Source organism: Magallana gigas, chromosome 4 (assembly GCF_963853765.1).
Source record: "Magallana gigas chromosome 4, xbMagGiga1.1, whole genome shotgun sequence".
In the NCBI taxonomy this organism is placed as follows: domain Eukaryota; kingdom Metazoa; phylum Mollusca; class Bivalvia; order Ostreida; family Ostreidae; genus Magallana; species Magallana gigas.
This window is the reverse complement of record NC_088856.1, coordinates 53446414-53473351: the sequence shown is the minus strand read 5'-3', so window position 1 is coordinate 53473351 and position 26938 is coordinate 53446414. Positions and strand designations below refer to the sequence as shown.

Below are 26938 nucleotides of genomic sequence, written 5' to 3'. Positions count from 1 at the left end.
CCCTCACCCACAAATTTATGAACACAGAATTCATGAATCAAACAAGTAATTCCACCTAGTTTACAAACTTTAATGACTCTATAGTGATTATATATATGTAGGTAAGATTCTTCGTAGAAATTTTGTATGAAAGTTCAAACTACATGTGATAGTATTAATCAACAAAAGGCCCATCGGCCATATCACTCACCTGAGCAGCAATAGCCATTATAATAAAATCAGCTTTATGGAGTCATATACAAAATATCTGTGTAGTGGACAATGTAGTTGAATAGATTCATATAAAGAGATTTTCATTATTAAGGTCTTCCGTTTCCAACGGAAGACCTTATAGAGATTGTAATGTTTTTTATTATTATTTTTTTCCCATTTTTTGTCCACAAGATATTTACATGTATTATTGTTAAACATTGAACCCCTTTTGTAACAGGATTATTTTATAGTCAATTCACATGTTGAGCTCTGCAGTTCTCAAGAAAATGTTGAATGATTGTTCATGATCATATATTACATAAAGTTTGACATACAGTAAACTTTGAATCTCTTATGGGGCCTAAGAATTTTCCAGGGGCATAAGTCTAAACAATTGAGAATCTACAAGATGTGTACATATAAGTTAAACATTATAACATTTAGGTTTGTGAGAATAATTTAAAAAAAATTTTCTATGTAAAATTGACCCTCTCCCCCAATGTGGCACCAGCCTATCAAAGAAGATGATGATTTTGGTAATCTACACAATCTGAGAATGCTTTCACTTAAGCTATGCTTATCTGGCCTAATGGTTTTTGGGAAGATTTTTTAAAAAATCAACCAACCACCCCCTCCCTTACCCTCCGCATTGTGGCCCCACCCTACCACTGATCATATTTGATCAAACTTGAATCTACCGGGTACACTACCTGGAGATGCTTATTCACACGTAAAAGCTTTTCAGACCAACTGGTTTTTGAGATTTTTCCCTATATATTCCTATGTATTAGTTCGAACTCCCATTGTGACCCCACCCTTCTACCTCCGGGGATCATGATTTGAACAAAGTTAAATCTGCACTTCTATGTGAGGGTCTTTCACACAAGTTACAGCTTTTATGGCCAATTGGTTTTTTAGTAGAAGATTTTTAAAAAGAATTCTCTCTATATATTCCATTGTTAATATTTGAACACCCCCCCCCCCCCCCCCTTGTGGCCCCACCTTACCCCCTTCACCAAATTATGCTTTGTGCCAACTTTGGTTTAAATTGGTCCAGTGGTTCTGGAGAAAAAGTCAAAAATGTAAAAGTTTACAGACGGACAGTCACAGAGATGCAGGGATGCTGGACAAAAGCTCTCTTTTGCTTTCAGCTCAGGTGAGCTAAAAATGTCTCACATGGAAGAATTTTCTTGTTAAAGATCAATTTAAAAGAAATTGTAGAATGTCTTATATAAAGGCAAGATCAAAGAGCATAATTTTTTGAGATATATTGCATAAAAAAAAAGTTTTGTGTGCAATTGTTGTTTTGAACTACCTGGTAGTCAGATATTATATTATCTCGGTCTATACCAAAACCCTTATAAAAGGTGTTGCAGTAATTGAATTCCATGCAAGGGTGTGTGTATTTTTCATGTAAAACACAACAGCAAAGATCTATGGCAAAGGTAACATTTTATTAAGAATTTACAACCATGGTAAAACTCTCACACAAAAAATACCTAGTGAAAGACACAACATTCCATTGATAAAATTATCTTCACAAAAAAATAAATCTTTTCTAACACTTTAATTAAGTTCTGGGAGTGATGTCAACATGAAAGAATCATAAAACCATTTTAAGGAAGTCTCCAGCTTTATCAAATCACTGAGCTCACCGATATCTCTACACAGTTATCAGGCTCCGATTTTCTAGGACCATGCAATGATCACAAACCGATCGCTCTCTCTACACCGACACACTTCACTTAGAATTCAACATCTGGTAAATCCTGGACGCCTGGTGTTTGATGTTTTCGTTTTTGTGGCGACACAAAAGGAACACCTTGGACTTGATCTGACCTATGCTGTTCATTCCGTACAGGGCAGAGTACATGGTCTCTGGGCTGGGGGCTTTGTCGTCCGGGGGGAGGGACGAAGCAGACAGGTGGGACTCCTTCACCGTGGTCAGGATGTTGGCCAGGAAAGTAGTCCAGCGGAGAACGAGCGCCTCATCCGCTCCGGTCCTTAGTAACTCCAGTACACATGCTGGCGCCTGAAATTACATAGCCACATTTATTTTACATGAGTATTATTTTGCAGTTAAATAATTTTGTATCAAATTGCAGGAATATAAAATCGCAAGCACCAAACTTTTGTAATAATTAATATATCTGTTAATTAAAACACATGTCATCCCTTTTTGTCTACAATGGTAACCTTGAGATTTTATCCAGAATCTTGCTTCCTCTTTGTCTACATGGCGATGACATAATATAAAAACAATGTATTGTTTGGAGCCCAAGTGCATCAGATTCAATTCTATACAATCATAGAGTCATACAGAGTTATATGCTATTGATGGTAATGTTGTAATAATTTCAGCATGGTGAAAACTATCTCTCTCATTTGAGAGTTGTTGAACCTTAAGTCCTTTGTGCTCAAATAATAACCCAAAGTTGATTTTGCAGACAGAAAGTCAAACTACTGTGGAATCATCATTGTTCATGGGGGACCAATGTTTGTGGCTTTTGTATGTAACCCTTGCCAAAGAATTTACATTCCCATGAACCTATACACAATTATTTGTTTAACATTTATCAAAATTATCCCGATTACACTACCAACAAAATTACGTCACCACAAACCAGGAAAATTTTGGTTATCCACGAGCATTGACCCTCGCGAATAAAAATGATTCCACAGTATTTGCATATAATTATATAAAAACATTGCAAGACTTCTTTAATGAGTACAAAACCTTTGTCTTATTTTAAATCAATTGACAGAGACGTGCTATGACGACGTGCTATGACTAGATTCTCTCACCTTGGCGGCTAACATGTGTGGTACGAGCTCGGGGTTACAGGAAAGGTTGACCAGGATCTTGGCAGCCTGTAGGCGTATCCCGGGGCTCTGGCCGTCCAGGAAGTGGTACAGTTTCTGGATGATGCGGGTGTAGTGGTTGTGGTGGTGCTCCATCACAGAAAGGTTGGTCAGGGCCTGTAGTGAGGACAGGCGCACCGATTCTCCCGTCTCCTCCTCCAGCGCAATGTCAACCAGCATCGGCACACAGTCCTGTATAAAAACATAACGTCATATAATGTTGGCACACAGTCCTGTATAAAAACATAACGTCATTTAATGTCGGCACACAGTCCTGTATAAAAACATAACGTCATTTAATATCGGCACACAGTCCTGTATAAAAACATAACGTCATTTAATGTTGGCACACAGTCCTGTATAAAAACATAACGTCATTTAATGTCGGCACACAGTCCTGTATAAAAACATAAAGTCATTTAATATGTATTAAACAACACTAATGTTTACCAGCATAAGCACACAAAAATTGTTTATCAAATTTTTTTCACCTACATCTTTTGCAAGAAATCTGTAATCATGACTTCTGATGGTATATGATTTTTATACAATACTTGGGGATAAAATCTCTCAAAGTGTTTGATATTCATATATTATCACAAATTACAAAACATGCTACATATATCAAACAACACCAAATGAATGCTCTTAAAACCAAAACACTGTATACCATGCATCTTTGATATGGTGTGCATCTCTCATTCCAAGGGCCCTGCTTCTATGAAGGAATTTATACCTCAATAACCTTTTCCTTAAAAATTTGTTAGCTTATAGTCATTGGACATGCTTTATCCAACAAGCTTAGTGTGGGGTAAAGTATTTACTAGGCAGATAAGGCCAAAAGGAAACTTAATATCCTTCGGACAAAAATTACATAGAGATCTGCTCTGACCATAACTCTTTTCTAAAAATCTGGTTCAAGGTCACTACACACTCTTACAGTCTTTCTTTTACTTTGTAATATGTGAACCACAGAGAGAAATACGACCTGGATAAACATATGCCATGACCTTGACCTTCAACCTATGGCTAAAGGTCACTGTAAAAACCTTTACCCAAAGGCTTACTATGGATGATGTATTAATAGCCAGATTGGGCCATACAGGGGAGAAAATAGAGTCTGATGGACGGACTAATCAGATCTCTATATCTACATAATGTTTGTCCCCAGATCAAGTTGAAATCTCATATTTTATTCAAACAAACTACGACCCTATACCTTTCAGGTCAAATCCTTTTTGAGATTTGTGGAGTGATCTAAGATTATATACTTACTTTTCTAAAGCTTTAAGAGTGTATAGACTATAGAGAGAGAGAGAGAGAGAGAGAGAGAGAGAGAGAGAGAGAGAGAGAGAGAGAGAGAGAGAGAGAGAGAGAGAGAGTCTAGAGAGAGAGAGAGACAGAGAGAGAGTGTTCTGTCCCCCAGATCAAGTTTGGTGAAGCAAGCTTAAGAGGCTTGCTATAGTAGCATACAGCAAATGAAATGTAAATAAGAGACCAAATTAATAATCAACCATATATCAATACTTATGTATCAAAGCATTTTGTATTTAGCAAAACAACACTTTATATTTTAACCTTACCCTTCAATCAGTGAATCCTACCATATTTCCTACTAACATCCCATCATTAAATATTAAAAAACTGCCATTGCAAGAACAATGTATTGAACAAAACAAGTGCCTGTTTCTGTGTATGGTTGGATTTGTCTGCGATCATTATGGTTCTTGACTCTTTGCTGTGTGCCTGAGGCTTCTCTCTTAGAGTATCTGTCTGGTTTCCTTATCTCGACAGATCCATACATTCTGCATTATGATCAATATAATGCACTCTGATGCTACAGATGCAGTAACTGACCGTTATAAGGAAATGTTTGGTACCCAAAGGCTATATGTACTAAAAACAACATTCCTGTTTACATAATTGATTTTTGGGGGGTTCGTAAACAAGGCAAAAATAAATAAATACTTTGAAATCATTAAAATTCGTGGTGGCTCAATTTTCGTGGTATTCGTGGGTAGCCCTCCCCCACAAATTTACATCCTCGACAAATACAAATTTTGAAAGAGTTTTTTTTCTTACTGATACAAAAAACCCAACAAATCTATGAAATTATATCCCCAGGAATAAGAAAAAATCCAACAATCCACGAAAATTGACCCCCACGAATTCCACAGTAGTGTGTTTTCTATTACAACCTGAAATAGAAATTAAAATTTATTGTTGTTCATTCTTTGCTAGTAAGATAAACCTCCTGACACAATCGGTCCAATGATGGTAAAAATGTAACTCAAACTTCAATAGTGATGAAAATGACCTCAAACTTCAATGACGAATTATTAAAGTGTACCTCAAAAGTGTACCTTATAAACACCAATGATAAATGATTAAAGTGTACTTAATTCAAACATCAAATTGTTGAATAGTGATGAAAGTATACCTCAAACTTCAATGATGATTAATTTAAAATGTACCTAAAATTTCAATGATGATGAACGTGTAATCTGGTCAATAAAAGTGTAGCTTAAAGCAATATGAGCTGCAATTTTCATGTTGAAATTTTTTTAAAGAAAATAACGCTAGAATGACAAAAAAATCATGGTTTTTAAATTTCTGTTAGCTCAATTTTGTGGGAAAGTCATTAAGAAGTGTTAATTGGAGCAAAATTGAATTATTGTCCTGTACAAAAATTGAACTGCTATATTCCTTATAAGTGAAATCTTTCTCCTTACAAAAATTACGGTAATGATTTTTACAAATCTTATTTATCATAAAAATTTAAGTTACAGACAGACTTATCATACTAGCAGGTTTTTGCAGCAAAATAAAATTCTAAAAAATACAGCTCACATTGCTTTAAACTTCTATGACAGTGTCTCTCAAATTTCAATAATGATGAAATTGTCTTTGAATTCAAACAGTGTATGATCAGGTTAATATGACAATGAGAGAGTACCTAAATCTTTTGAATGTTCAATACCGACAATAGTGTACCTCACTTATCTAACTCTAAATTGCACCTTAAACTGTTTTATGAATCTACTCATTGATAATCATTAGCTGTGTCTGATTCTGATGAATGATAACACATAAGTAATTTAAATAGTGTACCTCAAACTGTTTGTGATTTTGTTCGTTAGAGGAGAGATTGTTGATGGCTGTGGCCAGTAAGTTCATAAACTTCTCCGACATCTTGGATTTCTCTGGGTCGTCTTCAACCGCTGATGCATTGTGGGACATGTTGGAGAGATTCTGAACTTGTTGTCGTAGCAACTGGCTGAGTTGGGTCAAACAGCCATGCTCTCTTAGCAGATTCTGAAAGTAAAATGACAGGGCAGTGTAAAATATTATTAAAACAAGAGGCCCATGGGGCCACATCGCTCACCTGAGCAACAATGGGCGTTCAAAAGATATTGTGCCGTATGGTCCCTCGGTAGAATAACAAAAAATAAATATTGTAAAGTATTCGAATTTTACACTTATTTTTGCATACACGTAATCTTTGACATTGTACCTTCATGAAATACTATTTTTTTTACAAAAATAAGAAAATCCTACGCAAGATATAAAACTAAACATTTGGTAGGAGTACACTGTTAAGTTGTTAACTTCCAATTCCCTATATTTTCGTTCTACCCCCCCCCCCCCCCCCACTTTGTAAGGCGATCAAAATATATGAAAGCATATAGGTACATTTTTTTCATCAACTACTTACTAGTTATTGTATTTTAAAAAAGAAATATATAATAGTTATTGTTTTTTATTTTAAAAATCCTACATGTATAGATGTGAAGAAGAAAATTGTACCTCAATGTGCTCAATTCCTCAAATTAAAAACATTCAAAAAATTTATTTGTCCATTATAATTAAATGAATGTTATTTACTTCGCGTACAAACCAGGATAATTTTCCAATGTGATAACATCTTAGGAATAGCGATAATTACTTTATCCCCGCAACCATGGCAACAGAAATGTGTCAGAACTATGGAAACTGTTTTAAAGATGTCTTTTTTATTTACCCGTGTCTGAAAAACTATCAAAATTGATGTAGATTTCACATTATTTATTGTATAAAGAGGGGATTTTTAACTTGGTATTTCCTATTCAGCATTTAAAATGGAATGGAAAAAAAGAATGGCCTAAGATTTTCAATTCTTTTATTCACTCAAGACCAGTTCACTGGTATTTGAGGTTCAAAATCAGTTTATACAAATGTACACAAACACAGTCAAGGATCACATGTACAGTAGGAGTAATAATGACGAAGAAAGGTTAAGTTTACAATACAATAAGTTGTTAAAGTTGGTTTCTGGAAGAACAGACTTTGAAAATTTTCTTAATAAATATTGACAATTTTTTTTACTTTTTTAATCTTTAGTTTTTAAGATCTGTGTACAAACATAGAATTGTGAGCAAATATATGTATCTTGCTTATAATTCGAAGCTTAACACTTAAATATAGTTAGTAAATAGAAATTGTAAACAATTAAACACAAGAAACATGCACTTTTACAAATACATGTAAAGAACACAATTTATTTTTTCGAAATGAATCATATATATACATGTTTATTCCTACATATTTCCCTCAGCGATATCAAACTCTATTTAAACTGAATAAACTCGAGAAAATGCCGAGCATCTCAACAAAACCTATTGCATTAATCTACCATTACGCAAAAGATAAGATAATGCCTAATTACCGATAGAATGAATTGTATTTCAGTACTTTTTTGATACATCAGATTTTGCTTAATTTGCGCAGGTAAACAGTAAACTGTTTGATTTACCGAAGTCTCTGTTTGATTTGATACGTAAAAATCACGAAATACAGACGATGGTTTCCAGGTTACAAAGCATAAATAATGAAAACGAAACGAAAATCAGAACAAGCTAACACCAACGTCATGTGTGAAAACTGTCAACGCATTGAAATATTTAGCCTCAATTTACTTCACAAAATCGGCACCAATATATTTTGCATGTTTCAAAAATTTCCCTTCATTCGCGAACTATTGCACAACAAGCAAATTCATCATAGTCAGATCGACCCTTTTTCGTATATTGTCATGGCTGCTTTAAACAAAGAACCTCGTTTTAGAAGTATGGAATACGAGTCTTGGTAAAATGGGTATGCAAACCCAGGCCGTGGCAAAATAAAAGCCGGGGCAGATCGGCAATCGTCAATTCCAAATACGCATTATTTTGCAGCAATATTTACAGCAAATACAAATATACTGGTCCATCAAATATCCTCAAATTTTAATGAGATTGGCAGATCAATAACTGCCAATCTTTTGTTATGCCCAGGCCAACCAAGTCTTGTCTACCCATTTTACCGGATACCGAACCTATCGGATGCCGAACCCGAAGCTATTAAACTGATTAAAACACGCCTTTCCTTTATTATTATTTTCGTAATAACTCAGATTTGAAACAGAATTAGACCTTAATTTTTGCAATTTATATTTTCCTTCCCATAAGGATAATTTATGCTAAACTACGATGAATTGGAATCAGTAGTTCTTGAGAAGAAGATTTTTAAAAATGCACCCCCCTTTTTCTACAGTTTCAATGTTTTCTCCGCTTTGAATATAGATCGGACTTTTATTTCTGCAATTTATATTCGCCCTCCCATAAGGATGCTTTGTGCCAAATTTGGTTGAAATTGGTTAAGTGGTTTTAGAGAAGAAGTTCAAAATGTAAAAAGTTTACAGACGGACGGACAAACGGACGGACGGACGGACGGACGGACAGATGGACGACGGACAAAAGGTGATCAGAAAAGCTCACTTGAGCTTTCAGCTCAGGTGAGCTAAAAAAGAGAGAGAGACCCATGGGCCACATCGCTCATCTGAGCAACAATAAGCATGAAAAAATCAGCTTAACGGTGTAATAATACAAAATATCTGGACAATGTGGTATAATTCATGTAGATACCTTACAAATAAATATTCGTTCCACATACGACTTTAACCTACATTATCTGATGTTGCTTTCACTAAAATTACAGCTTTTTGAAGCAAATGGTTTTTAAACAACTGGGGGTCATGATTTTCACAACTTTGAATCTACACTATCTGAGGATGCTTGCACTCAAGTGTCAGCTTTCCTAGCTGATTTGTTTCCGAGAAGAAGATTTTTAAAGATTTACTCTATATATTCTTTATTCCTATGTAAGAATTTGACCCTCTATTGTGGGCCCCCCCCCCCCCCCCCTGGAGGTCATGATTTTCGATTTTCACAACTTTGAATCTACACTATCTGAGGATGCTTAAACATGAGTTTCAGCCTTCCTGGCCTAATGGCTCTTGGAAAGAAGATTTTGAAAATTTTATAAAAAAATTAAGAATTCAATTCTTAATTATCTCCCCTTATAAAAGGGTGTGGTCCATAAGTTTCACAACTTTGAATCCCCTTTGCCTAAGGGTGCTTTGTGCCAAGTACCAAAACCTGACATTAATATACAAGAACATGCACGTTTGCATGTCAACACAGAAAGACAAAGCCATAGAAAAGATTCCCTGATCAATTTCTATTCGACTGAATATAAATTGTTATACGGTATATTCGATTAGTTTATCTTGCATCTTGAAGACAAAATGGAATGAAACTGAATTTTTGTGAGAGTGAATGCATTATAAGCAAGTTCGCTATATCTGTGTTTTACGGTATAAAGTTGTACCTTATTTTTATTTGTTTTGTTTATCAAAAGAAATTCAACCAAAATTTTACCTCAGTAGGAGTCTGTTCTTTTTTTATTTTAGTGATACAAGTTTCTTTACAAAAACAAACAGCTGTTGCTGATGACAGTTCATTGTTCAAAATATATTGTCTTTATTTTGTATATACATGTATAATGCAAATGGGCTCAGCTCAAATAGTTTTTTTGTCAATCACAAGTCTAAGGAAAACCTAATTTATTGATTCATATTCTTATTAATAAATACAACTCCTAAATTCAGGGACACAAACTGAAAATTAAGTAAACCTTAGATCGTATTAAGTAAAATTTATGTGATTAAAGCTGCTTAATCCGATTTTTTTTTTGTTATTACAGTATCAAATTTTTTTCTATACAAACCATTTATCTTAGAAAGTTATGGACTTTCTCCTATTTACACCAGCAGAATCAGTCTTCTTTCAAAGTTAGAAATATTCAAAGTAAATAAAAATAATTTCTTTTTGGGCAAACGAAAAAACAAACCAAAATGCATCACGGGATTGTTTAGAAAAGGACACCGTTTGGTTTCGTCCCCCGAATAATTTGGGTTATTCAATAGGGATGGGACGATCCACCGATGCATCACAGTATTTATTTTGACGATATTTGGATCGATACATTTACCATTAATACAACGATACCTAAGCTAACTTTTTTTTATTTTCCAAAAATATCCGAGCTTCATATATTGGCTATTTTTAGTCTGCGCGCCTAATTTGAAAGTACAAAGATGGAAGAAAACCTCGTAAAGTTGTCAAAACTGTAAGGAAGCTAACTTTTGGATTACTTGTTTATGAAAAAGTAGTGTATATGAGACTAAAGTTATTTGTAAATTGTGCAACGCTCATTTTAAATATATCGAAATAACTTTGGACATGCGGTAATACATCGACAGATTGAATAAATTTTTAACCCTTATTCATGTTTTCATTTAGTTGCTGCAATATATCGTGATATGTATCGTATCGCATCTCATGTATCGTGATGTGTACCGAATCGGCCAAGTACAGAATCGTCCCAGCCCTATTATTCAACCCGCATGCTATGCATCGATTGTTAAGAAAGCAAACTTCAGAAATATTAGCGAACAAAACATACACATGTTTATTTGTAATTTGTCTGATCATTTTGACCTTTATTTAAAACGATGTCAAATTCGTAATACAACCATACCCGTCTCGTCGTCAGGGGTGAACTTTAACATGAGGCGAAATAACGCGGTACCCTTTTATGTCATTTGTTTTGTTAGCAAATTTTGTACGTAGTTTTCTTTATTGAAATTTGACTTAATTGACTGGGAAAACGAAACCGAAAGTGAAACAGTGTTTGGACCTAAGCACAAATCATCACCGCTGACAAGACTAAGTTCTCGAAAATAATCGATAGATTCGCTGTAATCAATTCTGAAGCACTGTTTTTCAAGGAAACTTGTTTATAAATACCGTGAAAATAGTCATATTTTAAATGGTAGGAACAATTTAGATATTTTTTGTAGTGGTATGTATTCCTACGCTAGAGATAACTATAGTCTCATTCAACCAGACGATCAGTGGTTTCCGTAAATTTTCGACAAGCAAAGAATCCCTCTTGCTTGTCGTAGATTAACGGAGAAAGCCGAGCGTCTGGTTGAACGAAACTAGAGTACAATATTGCTTGGATCCATACAATTTTTCAGAAATATTTCGATTACTGATACATACCTTGATGGAATTAATAGTATCTTTAAATATTAAACAACATGATTCATATGGGTTTTATTGAAATTCTTTTCGGAAAAGTCCGAGTATTCATATTATAAAAAATGTGCGTAATTCAAATACCTTCATGATAAGAAATTACTTGCCATGCAAAATAACATATCGTTGATTCTACAATAAATAATAATCGATAAAATCAACTCCCGTCAGTACTTCAGTACTTTGATTATACATTTACTTAGCATAACCATTGTTTAAAAGCGTGCATAAAATTTGATATAAAATCGGACCAAGCAGCTTTAAGTGGGTTGATGGAGAAAAATCATGTATATTTCACTATATGATCTAACTTACTTACTTACTTAATTCATACACCACTTTTATATTGGCTAATCAAATACCAATATTCCCTTTGTCAAACCAGTTGAAAATCATAAACCATTAATCGAAAGAATCAGTTTCATCTTAAAATTACCAACGGATGATTGAGCAATAATAGAATAGGTAACAAATTGTCTTAATTGTATTAAGTTCATTAAATTTAAAATATATAAGTGCTATTTGCGCTTACTTTTTAAAACTAATAAAATGTTTGCTGTTTTGTTATCAATTAATTTATAAGTGTAACATATCTTTTGAGATTGAGAAAAAAACCTAGTTTGCAATGGTTTTCATTTCATTAAATACAGAATAATAAACAAAATGAAATGTATGGTACTAATGTAATAAAGCGATTATAATCAATTAACGACAACCTTTCCAACTGATCATCTCATAGTGGCAACGCTATACCATCTCTCTTTTGTTAATAGCTCTCAAAGCTGTCAATTGAAATGTGAGTCACTGTGAACATAGAACAATTCTTAAAGATTAAAAACATATCACTTAATAGAATATTTAGCTACTGTGACAAACTGAAGGGGAAAAAAACCCCTTTAATTTAAATCAAGTGGGTAAAATATATATATATCTACTGAATGAAGTCAAATTTTGATGAAGGCAGACCATACAAGATAAAAATACATACCGGTAACAATATGTATTAAACAAGCTTATTTTTGCGCAGCCAATCAAATTGTTAATTAAAATCAGGATAAAAACTGCTATCACTACTGTTGACAAACAATTTATAGTAACACTTACAGACTTGAGAATAGTGCGCAGTCTCCCTCTCTTAATTAATCCTTGAAGAATAGCTCAATGTGTCCTATCTTACAGGTTCTTTGACAAGATCTGTATCGATATAATCAGCACTACTCCCAGCTACTAACTCCCCCCGGTTATAAAATCTGAACAGAACAATCCTCAATAAATAAATGATCAGCTCTACCTCGGGCTCCCCGACCACTAAGATTTCACCCGGCCTGCGTATTGATCAGGTAGTTCTTAGTTTACAGGTGATCCCAGGTAAATGATATGTCGGTGAGAAAAAGTGTGCAACTGTTGCATCACAATACAGAAACATCAGTATTTAGCATGTTTAGTATTACCAGTATTTAAGACTGCATATGTTATACATGTACTAGAAATTATTGTTAGAAAGTATCGGAAGTTAACATGTTTATGTAACAGTACAACAATGCACCACACTACAGAAACATCGACTTCACTGTAGATAGGGCTGCCCATCATGTACCTATAGACAACACTTGTCAATGATTATGATTATTATTTTTCCATGTTCATGTAAATGTGAAATTAAGTTTAACATGAACCAAGTCTACCTACTAGTGTCTTTCTTTTGAAAAAAAACCAACCCAATTTCTCATAAAACAATTTCTCATCAGCAGCTAAACCCAACATTGATATTAAGGCAAAAATTAAAAATGAATAGATCTGAAATCAATTTCCTTATACAAGCCAGGCCATCTTACCGGCATATAAAATGGTTTGATTGTTTATTCCTGATGGCTGGCCCGCTTCCCTGTCTGGCTTTGAGAAATAAGATTTATATGTCATACAAGGATCAGTTTAAAGTTTGCAGAGCCCGAAAAATCAATAATTATGTAACAATGTAAAAACTGTAACAATAAATCAATTTATAGCCACAGCTGAACATGTAAATTGAGCTCTTATGCAAAGCTACAGGAATCCCGTGTAGTCGAGAAATAACATTCTATATAAACCAATGATAAGTAGGACAGAGCCAAGATCAACATATAGTACATATGTATATACCACTTACTGAGACTTTACATGTATCTTTGTACAACCAATATGCCTTGCTTGATTGTAGAACACATCATTGGAACATACATATTGTAACTGTTGTAGATCTACATGTAATTAAGTTACTTGATTGTATCATTGTAGTACACCGCTTGACCAGGAGATCACTCAGATCAGGGGCAAAGAGTTTGATTCCTGTTAATTTAATCATTTATCCTCACATATCATATAGTATATTCAACCCTCCCAAGAAACATATGTTGTATAATGATATCATATACATACTTTTACTGTATACAAAGAAATATCCCCCCTAGGGTTTTTTCTTAGCTCCTTTCACCCTCATATTGTAGGTACCGTAGTCAAATTCAAAACTGGGCTAATTCAGAAAAAAAAATTGCGTTTATTTGAAAGAGAATCTATCAACAGTTTCTGAAATCTCGAATTCAACATGGGGCAAAACTGTTGTAAGTGTACTAGTGTGTAAAAAAATATTGGGCAAAAATAATACTGTATATACAGCTAGTATATTGACTATATTCATGTATGAGTTAAGTATCATATAGGACTTTATTCATGAACCAGAATTTGAAGAGTATCATATAGGACTATATTCATGAACCAGAATTTGAAGAGTATCATATAGGACTATATTCATGAACCAGAATGCGCAGAGTATCATATAGGACTATATTCATGAACCAGAATTTGAGGAGTATCATATAGGACTATATTCATGAACCAGAATGCGCAGAGTATCATATAGGACTATATTCATGAACCAGAATTTGAAGAGTATCATATAGGACTATATTCATGAACCAGAATGCGCAGCGTATCATATAGGACTATATTCATGAACCAGAATGCGCAGAGTATCATATAGGACTATATTCATGAACCAGAATTTGAAGAGTATCATATAGGACTATATTCATGAACCAGAATGCGCAGAGTATCATATAGGACTATATTCATGAACCAGAATGCGCAGAGTATCAAACTCCTCGACCTGCTCCTTGTTTTTCTATTGTCGCTACTCGAGGATTTTAAGAAACCCCACTTGAGGTTGTGTAGCAACAATAGAAAAACAAGGATCTGATTTCAATCAGATTGTCAATGATATAGGACTATTTTCATGTACCAAAATGTGTAGAGTAACATCTACATGATATAGAACTAGGAAGTACACTAATAATGCAATGCCAGAGCTATACCTTTTACTAATACTGTTATTCAATAATTGAATAACAATTATTGACTCCCTCGCACAGAGAGAAAACAAAAACTATCATAATACAGTAAAATAGGCTTATAACAATGTGCCAGATAGAGGCAGTTTTGCTTTGTTATAAACATAATTTGTTATATCCATGGAGTTTATAACATGTTATAAAGTAACAGGGAATGAAAATCATTTCGCTTTAAGCGTCAATTCATTATAAGCGTGTTCGCTATAACCGTGTTTTACTGTACCTGGTTCCTTGTGAAAGTTGAACATTTGTTGATGCCAAGCAAAGCTGAGAGTCGCAGGGTAGGGTCAGGGTGGGCAAGTACTGAGACTAACACATCAGCATTTTTGGCGGACATCATACCAGGGGTATTCTGGGACAGCAGCAGTGCCTCTGTAATTTCATCTTTGGTGTATATGACTTTTGAGCTTGGGACAGAATCTTGAGCAGGCTTTGGGGATTGAGAGGGAGGTGTCTGAGATTTTTTAGTTGTCGGTGGTGACTGCACGGCACCACCTTTTGGAGACATAACAGGTCCTGTGGGTAGAGACTGAGAATTTGAAGCACCACCTGGGGGTGAACTGAGGGGACTCCCTCTTGGGGACAGGACAGGTCCTGTGGTCACTGTTTGAGACTGAGATTGTCCATCTTCTGGCTTGTCTGAGCTCTTTCTGACAGGATTTTTTGGGGCATCTCCTTTCGTTATAGAAACATTCAGGGATATAGTTTTCTCAGATTCTGGTGGAACTGTCTTTTCTAGTCTTTCACATTGTCTGTCGGGTGAAGTAGCATCTTTATTTTTCTCCATCTTGGATCCATTTTGAAGATTTGATCCTGTTGACTGATGTGGTTTTGAGGCAAGGTCACTTGTATTCTCTACAGTCATTGGTTTTTCAATAACTGGCTTTGGGCTTTCAAACTGCCCTATTGATTTAGGGATTGAAATTTTTGTTTTCCTTTCATCATCAGGTCTCTTTTTATCATTTGTTTTTAACTTGATATCCTCGTTATTGTGTGAAGACACAGACATTTTAGTATCACTGTTATTAGTCTTTTCGTCAACTGGTTGTGATGATTCATTTTTTTCTCGATCTTTTGGCACAGACTTTCTATTAAAATCAGCTGTAGTTTTGATTTCCTCATTCTTTTTTCCATCAAGTTCTGTGAAAAGGAAGAAGATGTGAATGTCCTTGACTGGGTTAAAGTAATTCATCAAATCTATAATCAAATTTACTTCAAACCTAGCATTGTTAAGAGAACAACTTGAAAAAACAACAGGCCTTTTTCTTAAATCATTCAAAATGACATAATTTTTCATGTCAGCAATATTCGTAATTTGACATTGCCCTTTCGGTTTTGATTAATGAAGCCATTGAAGGTGCATCTTAGGCCAATAGAACGAGCATCTTCCTTGTCATATTCTTTAAGCAACGGAAATATGTGCAACTTACTAGGTGCTGTGTCGGTCTTTTTCCTTTTCTTGGTTAAATATAAAATGATCCCGACCCCCACAACAACTAGAGCGCCTGCCGCGATCCACTGTCCTCCACGTGCCGACATGTTTGTTTTCGTCTGCAATGTCGTAATAGTACAAACCGATCAATATTTTTCAGAGCTTTTATAATTAAATTTCTTAGCAAAACACCTAGAATAGAATTACTTTAATTATCTATTTTGTTTGTTGTGAATAAAGTATTGATTATTTTATTTAAAACTCTTTTTTGCAGTTTTTGGAATGTCGTAAAAGAAAATATTCATTTACGTTACCACATGGAGTTTACATCCGGCTAAATATTGAAGGTTGCAGAGAAAATAAGGTTGTCAAGAAATATACCGCAAAAATGGGTCTTATGCGGGGCCGTGCCCCCATCAGAAGGACGATGGAATACTTAAAGCAAGGGAAACTTTTTCTCAAACCAAATTTGAAAATTATGTTGTCAAATGTAATTCCCAACCACCCTGCTAGCTCTGGTCTACAGTAAGTACTGCAGTGTTGTCATATGAACAGATTTTAAAACTTAATTTTGCCATTATTTATTAATTTTGATAGATTTCTAAACGTAACGTAATTGTATCAACAGAGGTATGGAAAAGGAATGTGAAAACCTTCTAAAATTATCAGATTTAGGCACTCTTGACATATTATTTTCATCGAAATAAGATAAATGGAATGTATATATAATTATGATACGTCAAACTTTTTATGGTATCTGATCTTTATTCAGCTACTTTAAAAGTGTTTATTTAAGCGTCGGGGGGGGGGGGGGGTGGGGGGAGGGGGTTAATACTAGTTTGGTGGTAAGCTTAAAAACGCATATATTACCCCCCGGCGCGTATGGTAAAACAATTAAACCTACAGAGTGGTAAATCATTCTCCCGCATATTTAATAACCATGCGTATTTACCATAAAAAAGGCATACTTTACCACCAGTGTAAAAAACCACTTTCACAGTGTGCAAACTTTTTCATGTTTAAAATCTCTCCACGCCATTGACATCTGCCAGGAATGTAAAGAAATGTTGAGTTTAAATTCGGAGTTTTCTCTCCTGGAGCAGAATGAGATGATGTTTTATAGATTATAATTCTGTTGTCTAAAGGACAGCGAAATAGAACATTTGATCTAATAATCAGTGTGCATGGTGTTATCTCACATACTTGTGTTAAAAACTCAATTTAGAATATGGACATAATATACTAAAGAGGTAGGTAACTAGTAATGAATCATCAAATAAAAAAAAATATATACTAGTACTTCAATGGGATTGAACATATTTCTCAAAACTTGTCAAGGCTCGCGGGGTATTTTGGAAAGACAAGTAAACATTGTTAATGTAGGAGTTGCCTACCCCATTATAGTCTTTCCCAAGATATTTATGCAGTACATTTTAATAAAATACACATACCTATGAAAGAAGTGCAATTCAAATAGATAAAGGGTCAATATTTAAGGTAAATTCATTCACATATTATCATTTTCACTTGGGAAAAATTCACAGGAACCAAACCGAGATTTATCATGGGAAATGCTGACATCTTTTCTCCATTCACTCCAGTCACTCAGAATACCTTCACTATTTTTCAATGTTATCATCGGTTTTTTTTTGCAATAAAGAATCCCAGTAGACAGCACATTTTGTTTATTTAAGTCTTGTATTTAAATTTAAACCTGTTAAGCTAGAGGGGGTGTTTCAAAGAGTAAATCTTGGAAATTTTTCATACTGCTTTTGAATGGACATCGTTTGAACCCTGAGGTATTTACAAATATCGAGTAATTATTAAAAAGCAAATAGGAATCAAGGATATCTTTGGACAGAGTATAGTGTTTACGTCCTGTCACTATATTTTTGTTTTTTATTTTCAGAGAATTTATCTTTTGGCATCTTCCACAACTGCAGTACAAAAACCAAGAAGTCCAGTTCCTTACATTTAGATGTATATCACCAGCACCATACATTCAATTTATCAACAGTATGTATTTGAAAATGCTTGGACAGTTACCGGTAATGTTGAGTTTAAACATACAATGTACCTCAATATGTTTTACGGTGCTACCGTTCTGGCGAGCGCAATAAGAATTACACATACCTTGAATCATTGTCAACTTTAGGTATCAACGAACGTCAAAGAATTTTTGAGAGAGTATTGCTTTATTTTTTCATTTTATTCCTTTTTATTTAGTTCAAAATGTCCTATTGTTTATTTCTACTCAAATACTTACCTGCCTACTGTACATGCATGCACAATTAGTTTAAAAATGGATGGATATGACAGTAAAGTATAATGGCTCTTGCTAGTATATATATATAAAATCTCTATATTAAAAAAAGATTAAAAACAAATCATATGTCAATGAGTCAAGTATCGCAGACTCTACTGAAATAGCCAGTACACTCATTACAGATGTTTGATCTACCTCTAAATTTATCGCGGGAAATATAGCGCGAGTGACAGTAAAGTATAATGGCTCTTGCTAGTATATATATATAAAATCTCTATATTAAAAAAAGATTAAAAACAAATCACAAATGTCAATGAGTCAGGTATCGCAGACTCTACTGAAATAGCCACTCATTACAGATGTTTGATCTACCTCTAAATTTATCGCGGGAAATATAGCGCGAGTGCACTGTGACGTCATCCATGACTTTGTTCGTCTTTGTTTACGTTTCTCGACTCAATACGAAGGTATGGAAGCATGTAACAAATCTTTTGAGTCTCGCCAAAGCATATGCGGTACTCAAAGCGTGTCTTCAAACTTTAAGTCACCTGAATTACGAGTTAAAAGTCGGCCATTTTTGGCAAAGCACCACGGGTGAAAACATTAGAGAGCATTATGAGACGTAGACAAAAAATTTTGTTTGATGAACTGTAGGTTTAGCTCGTTCTTTTTCCCGCGCACACTGGTTCTAAGAGCTCGCTTCGCTAGCCGGCGCTGCTATTAAAACGAAATCTTACTACAGTACATCATGGATTATCATATATCATGCAATGTAGCATAGGTTCATGCTAAGTGGTACATAATATTAACATATAGCAGTACATGCAATCTGATTATATTCAGGTTTTCTGATATGCAACTGCTCGTAAACCTACACTATAATAGAGATCACGTCCAAACGACATAAGTACATAAATAGTTAAAAAATCATGTCATAACTTTTTTGACTACTCAAAATTTACATTTCTTAACTTTTGTCATGAGAAGTGTCATTCAATGCATTCCAAGCCTTTTCAGTATAGTGTTTAAATGTCTGCAGAAACAAAGACCCACATTTTTGCACATGTTGTTAAACTTTTAATTTTACATGGGAGTTTTTACTTTTATCACAAAAGCAGCGACCTTGAATGAATGCTAATATTAGCTCAGATTTTGCTGGCAGTTTAGCCAGCCACAATTTGGTTGGTTTATCAAAAGGTTATTTGGAATAAGCAGTAAGTATCATTGTCTCAGTCCACCTAGCTGACACTGGGTATCGTCATTAGCAGGGAGTAAGCCTGTGATGGACAAGTGTCACATCCAGGGGGAGTCAATGACTCACATCTGCTTAACATCAAGGAAACGAAGGATAAGCACTGTCCTTATGCGCCTTCATGGCTTGCAGAAGGATTTAACATTTCAACTGACAGTAAATTATGTTTTGCATATATTAGTATAATTAGCCATATATACGGTACTTACAACCAGACTATATTGAAGTGTCTATACCATTACAATGAATATATAAAAGGGCCATAACTTAATAAATAATTTTGCTTTTGATACAGTGCACGGAGAATCCATTGCCATGGACTGCTACGGACAGAATAAAGAAGACGTCTACGAGAAGTTTTTCAAAACATTTTGTTACACAGACTTGGACTTAATGTAAGCATTCTCATAAATATAACTGGTACCAGTATGATCAATTTTTCGAATGTGCATGAAATACAGATTAAGTTTGCTGTTTAATACATGTCATGCATGTGTACATGTAAGTGACACAACTTAGGGGACTGTTAGTTTTATGTTAGTTATTATTAATTTGTTACCTAGTGAACATTTTTGTATTTATTAATTTATCTTTCTTTGCACAAATATGTACCAGAAGTCATACCCAAAAAGAGATTAAAGACAAAATTATAAATTGTTCTAACTTTTTAAAATAAATTAAATTTTTGCTGTGAGTTTATAGGGCAGCTTAGTTTAGAATATATACCAATGGGTACCCTTTTGAAATTTGTGACTCGATCAAGTAAACCGAAAAATTTGATGCACAATTTGTTCCCTCTCTATGATTGTGGGGCCAGGTCTTTGAATGCTCTACATAGGATTATTTTAAGATAAATATGTTTTATATTAATTTTTCTTTCTTCAGAACAAAGATTAGAGACCAGCAAATGTATGGTTCCGATCTGAAAAACAATCGACCTGAAAATTTTGGGCCGAAATTCCGCCGGAACTGTATTTGTCTTGTTGACGGACAAGTGCCTTGTCCGGCATTTGAGACATTGCCCAAAGAGCTGCGCGGAAAATATACTCCTTTAAATACCAGGAATAAGTGGCGTAAAATTGAGGAAGCATTGTTACAGAAAGGCCAGGAGACTGAAGTTTGAAATGATGTCTGACAGATCAAAAGACGCTTAAAGTTGCAATCAAGAGCTAAGATTTACTGGCTCTTGGTTGTTATAGATTTCATTGTCAGGGGAGATTAGTGGACTCTCTCTGTTTACAAGATATACCAGGTGCCAGATATTGCGATGTAAAAGACATTTCCAATTTTTAACAGTTTTCTGTATTTTCTGCACTAACAGTGTACAGTAACTGTATATACATGACTCATGAAATGTTAGAACATGTAATTAATTGTTTTCATTGATTTAAAAGTTTTATATATCATCACCAGTGTACGTGTTTTTTAAATAGCTTGTTGAAAACTATTAATGAAAACAATTGTACCAAATGTATGAATTTCATGTAAATTAAATTGCATTGTGAGCAGTGAAAAAATTTAGTTTAGCATACTAACTTTACTTACCGGTATATGTATTTTAATCATAAGTATTGGGGATAATGACAGCATAAGGATATCTCTTACCGGTACTTACCTTGTTGAACATTAGTGTAGATAGATACTTGTAAGAGTTTCAATCAATTAAATTTTTTTTTTTTAATTATTTTTTTTAATTAGCCAAGTCTTAATAGGTATATTAAACATATCATTTTTACAATTCTTGGTTGAAAATTATTTTTAACAGATTAAGGTAGGTGTAATTTAGCACATTTCTGAATCTACATAAAAAATAGTCATTCATGCATGACGATTGGCAGTGCATTTGATTTAGCAAAAGCAATGTATGTTTTTTTACCAAAATTCTAAATAGACTGCATGCATGAGTCCAAAGCATATTTTCAATAATGTTACAATGTAAATTTAATAAATTTGAATTATTCAGGGGAGGGGGTCCAACCCAACCCAACTAACAGAGAAAAGCAGATGCAATATGCTTTCAGTGCTCATGAATATATTTGGTTAGAAATGGGGAATTCTAGCAGGTGCTTACAAGTAAAATTCATCTGGGGTACATGTTATTATGATCATGCAGTCAACATACTACAGGTCTACCTTGGTAGCTAAATCATCGGAGTCCCTTAAGATTGATGAAATGCCAGATTAAGACTTGAGAATTTCACTATCATGAATGAAATAGTCTAAAGTAGAGCATTAGTTCACTTTTGGGAAAGGTTTCTCAAAAAGTACACAGTTTATTTCATAAAATGTATGAAGCAAAACATTTTACTGATAAATATGTACACAGTTTCTAAAGACTATACTGGCATGCGACCAGTTCTCGCAGAGTACCATTTCTCGCCAATACATTGTGACGTCATTTTATCAACACATAAAATTATAGACGAAAAATGAAGTCACAATGTACTGGCGAGAACTGGTCGCACGCTAGTAGGCATGATGGATTCATTAATTCAGGGGCGTAATCATGGTAATACGTACGTCGCTGATTAATAGCAGATTTTCTTCATGATCAGTGAAAATTACAGTTTAATACACACCTTTTCATTATGTTTACCATATAATTTAGCTTGAATACAGCATATTCAACCAATATGTTGCTTTTAAGAAAAGTGACTCTGAAAGAATTTTATCAATTTTATTGGATCTGTCACAATTAATCATGTGTGCAATGTGGCCCATAGGCCTCTTCTAATGATTCTCTACCATAATTTATTTTTATTGTTTCAGGTGGTGTTTTTTTTTTGTTTTGTTTTTTTTTGGGGGGGGGGTCTCTTTTTGGTTATTAGACAGCATATAATTTATGAATGTACAAAGAACGCAGCAATGATACAATATTATACGAATACCTCTATGTACGTCTTACTTAATTCAAAAAGGAGCGCCCTCTAGCGGAAAAGTAGAATAACTCGAGTAGCAGACGCCATGTTTTGAAGAGAACGGAAAGTTATTTTCATTTAAAACCCTTTTGTTATATTTTTCACCATTTTGATTCGGTTAAAATTTCAAACATTATCGAAGAATATATGTGGCTTTGCAAAACTATGTAAATATTTTAGCCAGAAACTTGTTGGGTAAGGATTTCAGACAGCGTAACGGTGTTGTGTTGTTTAAAAATTTTCATGTTGACCGAATTTTCTCGTATTTAATGTTTTGCAAAATTGGGCTATTTAGATCGAACGTTTTACTTATTTGATCACCTGATGTTAATTTAAGTAGACTGAAGGCCGTACATTGACATGAGTGATTCCCGAGAATCAGAAAGAGGATCCTCCGGTAAACCAAGGGGTCCCGAGAAGTCCTCCAGTGGAGGTCCATACAGGGGACAAGACAGGCCGTCTTCAGGTGAGACAGGCTGACCAAGACGCTGTTATCAGAATAACAAGTACACCATAAGTACACTATACATAGAAGTGAAGAGATTTCTTATCTCTCATCAGATTTTACAGGGTTGTAAGGTAGAGTGGTGCTGAGGTGTTTAACCCCTATTTCAATTGTCACTAGATATCTACATATTTCTAAGATAGACTCTTCAAATAATGAAATTGATAAATTCACACCTTCACTTAAAAATCATTGAATAAATGAAAGCCCACGATATATGCATGTTTTGTTAACCTCTATGATCTTTTTTCATTACTTATACAATTCAGGAAAACCTCGGCCTGACTCCTCAAGGCGTTATGATGACAGACCCCAGAAATCTCCCTACAAAACCTCATCTTCATCACCTTCTAAGGGAAGCAGTTCAGGCTTTGACACCAAAAAAGGTTAACTTAATAAAATTCTATCATATACATGTGCATTGTATATAAAATTTGCATTTAAAAATGTTTTTCAATGTATTTTTAAAATCACAAAAGTGTTGTTTTTTTGGTGACTTTATTCATATTGTTGATATACATGTATAATGTTTTGTTCGGATACTTGGTTAAAAAATAATTTTTGCTTCATACTTTAGTGCTCATCTTTGTTTCTATTTTAGTTCTTGAAGAGCTCTTTGCTTTTACAAGATAGACATAATTTTTTTTCACCCATTTTTCACTTGCATCAATGTACCATATAACTATTTTAGATCAACCAACTATAAGTTGCATTCTGTTGAATAGTAAATAAAGCTACAATGTTTGCTTTGTTCTAGGAGTGAGTAAAAGTCAGTCTGATTCTGGATACAATGAGAGGGGAGGAAACTCCAAAAGGGGAGGCGACTCCAGATCAGGAGGTGGTGCAAGGGGAGACAAATGGTCTCAGAAAGGAGAGAAAGATTCGACCAAACCTTTAGGAAAGGCTCCACCTCCTGCAGATAAGAGTGGCAAAAAAATGTAAGAGCAAAAAAATGTTTAAATATCTCAGCAGTCTGTTATATTATATTCTATTATAATTGCAAAATTAAATTGTGAAAAACTTATTTAATGATACCAGCAGCTTTCCGAAACATTTTTTATCCCCTCGTGCAACTTGTTGCGAAGAGGATATAGCTTTGCTGCTGTCCGTGTGTGTGTATGTATGTGTGTCCATTTCAGCCTTTTGAGCAAAAATTCAAAAAACCCTCGCATGCATATTTATCAAACTTGGTATACTTAATAAGCTTGGTTAAATGACAAACCCTATTCTTTTTCAAGTAATTCTGTTAAATATTTTATTAAGATATCATTAATTACAACATTTAAAATTTAAAAAAAATTGTGTATGACTCGACAATAAACATTTCCTGTTCGCAAAATTAAACTTTTCAAATCAACAACTTGATATTTTGTTGGATTTAGGCCTTGTAAAGGTAAAAATAAGGATGTCCAAAGTGTAAAATTGAAGCGAGCAGAAGATTAAGTTTATCCCAATTTAATCAAATCAAAGAGAGTCTGAGACAAATTTCGGGCTAAATTAATTCTCCAGAATTATTTATTAAGAGAGGAACAGGTTTATAATTCAGAAGAGACTTTGATGAGTATCGTCAACAATATTAACTGGGACTTCATTTCATGTTAATTGCTGTCGATACGTTACTCTTTTTAAAAAATCGGGGTTGAAATTACGACATGTTATCTCAAATTTTACCATAGGGCAGACTACAAATTGCTAGATCTTTAGCTATGTTTCATATTCATTTTGAAAAAATATGTAATGTAATGTAAAGAGAATATCACTATATATCTATTAAAAGTTTAAAACATTTGTGGTGTGTTTTGTTTTTGCTAGTTATGGGAGGAATTGTACAATCACATAAATGTAATACACCCCAGAGTGTGCATGGGGTTAGGAATAACGAAATATTATAATTCAAAGAGGTTTTAAGAAGAGCAGTATTTGATCTATTCAATTACTTGTTTATCTGTAATGCATTTCCTTCCACAATATTTTATTTCACGAGGGGATGCTCTGCTTTTGCGGTGCCCTTGTTTATTTTGTGATAAAATCATTGGAATTTTGTTTTTTTGTGCAGCGGTAAAGAAGACAGGCCATCAGATGAGAAGGGAGATAAGCGTGAGGATAAGAAGCACTCCAAGGAGGTCAAATCTGCTGCGGAACTGGAGGAACAGTGGCAGAGTGAAGATGAAAAGAAGAGGAAGGCTGAGGAGGAGGCAAAGAGAATAGAGGAGGAGAAGATCAGGAAGGAGGAAGAGGAACAGGTACCAGATGATAGTGAAGGGGGGGGGGGGTGGAACTGAGGCACACAACTCATTACACTTATGTATATCACAATACCTAGCATGTCACAAAAGAATGCCTTTGCGTTTTAAGACATGATTGAAGATGGGTGGGAGGGAGGGACAAGGTGTTTCATGGTGAAGCAGTGACAGTGATTTACCGGGTGGGGTGATTTGTGGTAAGGCTGGGATGTTGCAGTGATCTCCCAATATTAATGTATATTTGTTTCATATTGCAATATGTTGTTTATCAAAAAAGAATAACACTGTACTAGAATTTGAAAAACAGGTTCCAAATTTAGTTACTGTACAACAACAAAACAGTAATAAAACTAATGTGCTGTTATCACAGGGCTGTCAGGGTCCAAGTTTCAGTAGATTGGGAAAATTATCGACGTTTTGGGTCAAATTGGGAAATTTTGCTTTCACACAATGATTTACAAAAACTATTAAAACAATATTGATTGTCCTAAATATAGTCACATGGACATCAGCAAAGAGTTTATCGAAAGATATACCGGTACATGAACTCAATGTTCAAATGTATCATTACTGTCTCTTGGGCAACTTTTCGGTCCTTAAGGAAAATTTTGGGAGGTTTTCCCAATTGGGAAGGTGACCATTGGGAAGGGTCTGTTTATTGAACACAATTCAAATAGATTGATGGCCCATATGGTATTAGTGGACTCAAAATGTTAGGTACCGGTTTAATTTTCTGTTTTAATGGATTAGCCTCTCAATTACGTAACTAGCACTTCTCAGTCTTTATGTGATTATGTAACTTCATAAAATTTGTGCAATTTAAGGTATGTTTAAATTTGAATTTTAAGAGTAGAAATATGCTCTTTATCTTGGCAGAGAAGGAAAGAAGAAGAACAGAAAAGGTTACTGGAAGAAGAAATTGTAAGTAGCATTGATAATTTATTATTACACACTGGACATGATATAGTGTAAATCAAATGCAGTTTAATTAATGTTGAGTAAGCATGAATTATAAGGTTTAGGATACATAAGATAAACTGTTCATGCTACAGTATGTGCAATTTTAAATGTCACAGTGAGAGAGGTAATGCAAATACCAGGTTCAGGGGAATGTGAATGAAACAATAACCATATATCCACAAATATTGAGTTATGGTAAACAATGATTGTAATACATCAATTTAAGCATCAAATTATTTGAGTGAATATTGTAAGAGACTGTCAGAATGATCAAGACATTTAATATATAATAGCTGAATTTTATTGTCATAGAAAACTGTGAAGGATTACCAACAGGAATGTCAGGAAAGATACGACACAAAGAGAAAATTACGGGAAAGAAACCAAGAGGCTGCAGGTAGAATCATTTGGTGGTCTAAGACCCACTGAACTCTTTGTAATACAGCCTATAGTTCAACTTCTG

At 34.3% G+C, this 26938-nt stretch overlaps 3 protein-coding genes across 8 annotated transcripts in view; 2 read left to right on the top strand and 1 right to left on the bottom strand.

The window, feature by feature from the left end:
* Positions 1 to 1629: 1629 nt before the first annotated feature.
* Positions 1630 to 16480, bottom strand: LOC105344566 (uncharacterized). The gene is made up of 5 exons (XM_034451138.2): positions 16330 to 16480; positions 15123 to 16039; positions 6166 to 6369; positions 2998 to 3246; positions 1630 to 2224 (listed from the first exon to the last, which is right to left on the bottom strand). The coding sequence occupies exons 1-5, from the start codon at positions 16436 to 16438 to the stop codon at positions 1934 to 1936; spliced, it is 1770 nt and encodes a 589-aa protein (XP_034307029.2). The 5' UTR covers positions 16439 to 16480; the 3' UTR covers positions 1630 to 1933.
* Positions 16481 to 16634: 154 nt separating this feature from the next.
* On the top strand, positions 16635 to 21380 carry LOC105344565 (small ribosomal subunit protein mS25). Its single transcript, XM_011452352.4, has 4 exons — positions 16635 to 16856; positions 18241 to 18347; positions 20145 to 20244; positions 20735 to 21380. Exons 1-4 carry the CDS (start codon positions 16720 to 16722, stop codon positions 20970 to 20972), a joined length of 582 nt encoding a protein of 193 aa, XP_011450654.4. The 5' UTR covers positions 16635 to 16719; the 3' UTR covers positions 20973 to 21380.
* Positions 21381 to 22775: 1395 nt separating this feature from the next.
* The window catches only part of LOC105344597 (regulator of nonsense transcripts 2), a 43211-nt gene continuing 39048 nt past the window's right edge, over positions 22776 to 26938 (top strand). For 4 of the 6 annotated variants that reach the window (XM_066082962.1, XM_066082961.1, XM_066082959.1 and 1 more), the window contains exons 1-7: positions 22778 to 22962; positions 23105 to 23233; positions 23542 to 23658; positions 24030 to 24210; positions 25329 to 25515; positions 26392 to 26436; positions 26788 to 26872. In XM_066082962.1, coding sequence (XP_065939034.1) covers positions 23128 to 23233; positions 23542 to 23658; positions 24030 to 24210; positions 25329 to 25515; positions 26392 to 26436; positions 26788 to 26872 — 721 coding nt within the window. In that variant the 5' untranslated portion in view covers positions 22778 to 22962; positions 23105 to 23127. Of the gene's footprint in view, positions 22963 to 23104; positions 23234 to 23541; positions 23659 to 24029; positions 24211 to 25328; positions 25516 to 26391; positions 26437 to 26787; positions 26873 to 26938 lie in introns of all 6 variants that reach the window. The other 2 variants (XM_066082963.1, XM_066082960.1) reach the window with 2 other exon arrangements.

Excerpts from the sequence above, each read along its gene's own strand:
- LOC105344565 (XM_011452352.4), top strand. The coding sequence starts at position 16,720 with ATGGGTCTTATGCGGGGCCGTGCCCCCATCAGAAGGACGATGGAATAC. Across the intron at positions 16,857-18,240 it reads CCTGCTAGCTCTGGTCTACA|AGAATTTATCTTTTGGCATC; the intron begins GTAAGTACTGCA and ends TTTTATTTTCAG. Across the intron at positions 18,348-20,144 it reads ATACATTCAATTTATCAACA|TGCACGGAGAATCCATTGCC; the intron begins GTATGTATTTGA and ends CTTTTGATACAG.
- LOC105344566 (XM_034451138.2), bottom strand. The coding sequence starts at position 16,438 with ATGTCGGCACGTGGAGGACAGTGGATCGCGGCAGGCGCTCTAGTTGTT. Across the intron at positions 16,040-16,329 it reads AAAGACCGACACAGCACCTA|AACTTGATGGAAAAAAGAAT; the intron begins GTAAGTTGCACA and ends TCCTTTTCACAG. Across the intron at positions 3,247-6,165 it reads AAAATCACAAACAGTTTGAG|GACTGTGTGCCGATGCTGGT; the intron begins GTACACTATTTA and ends GTTTTTATACAG.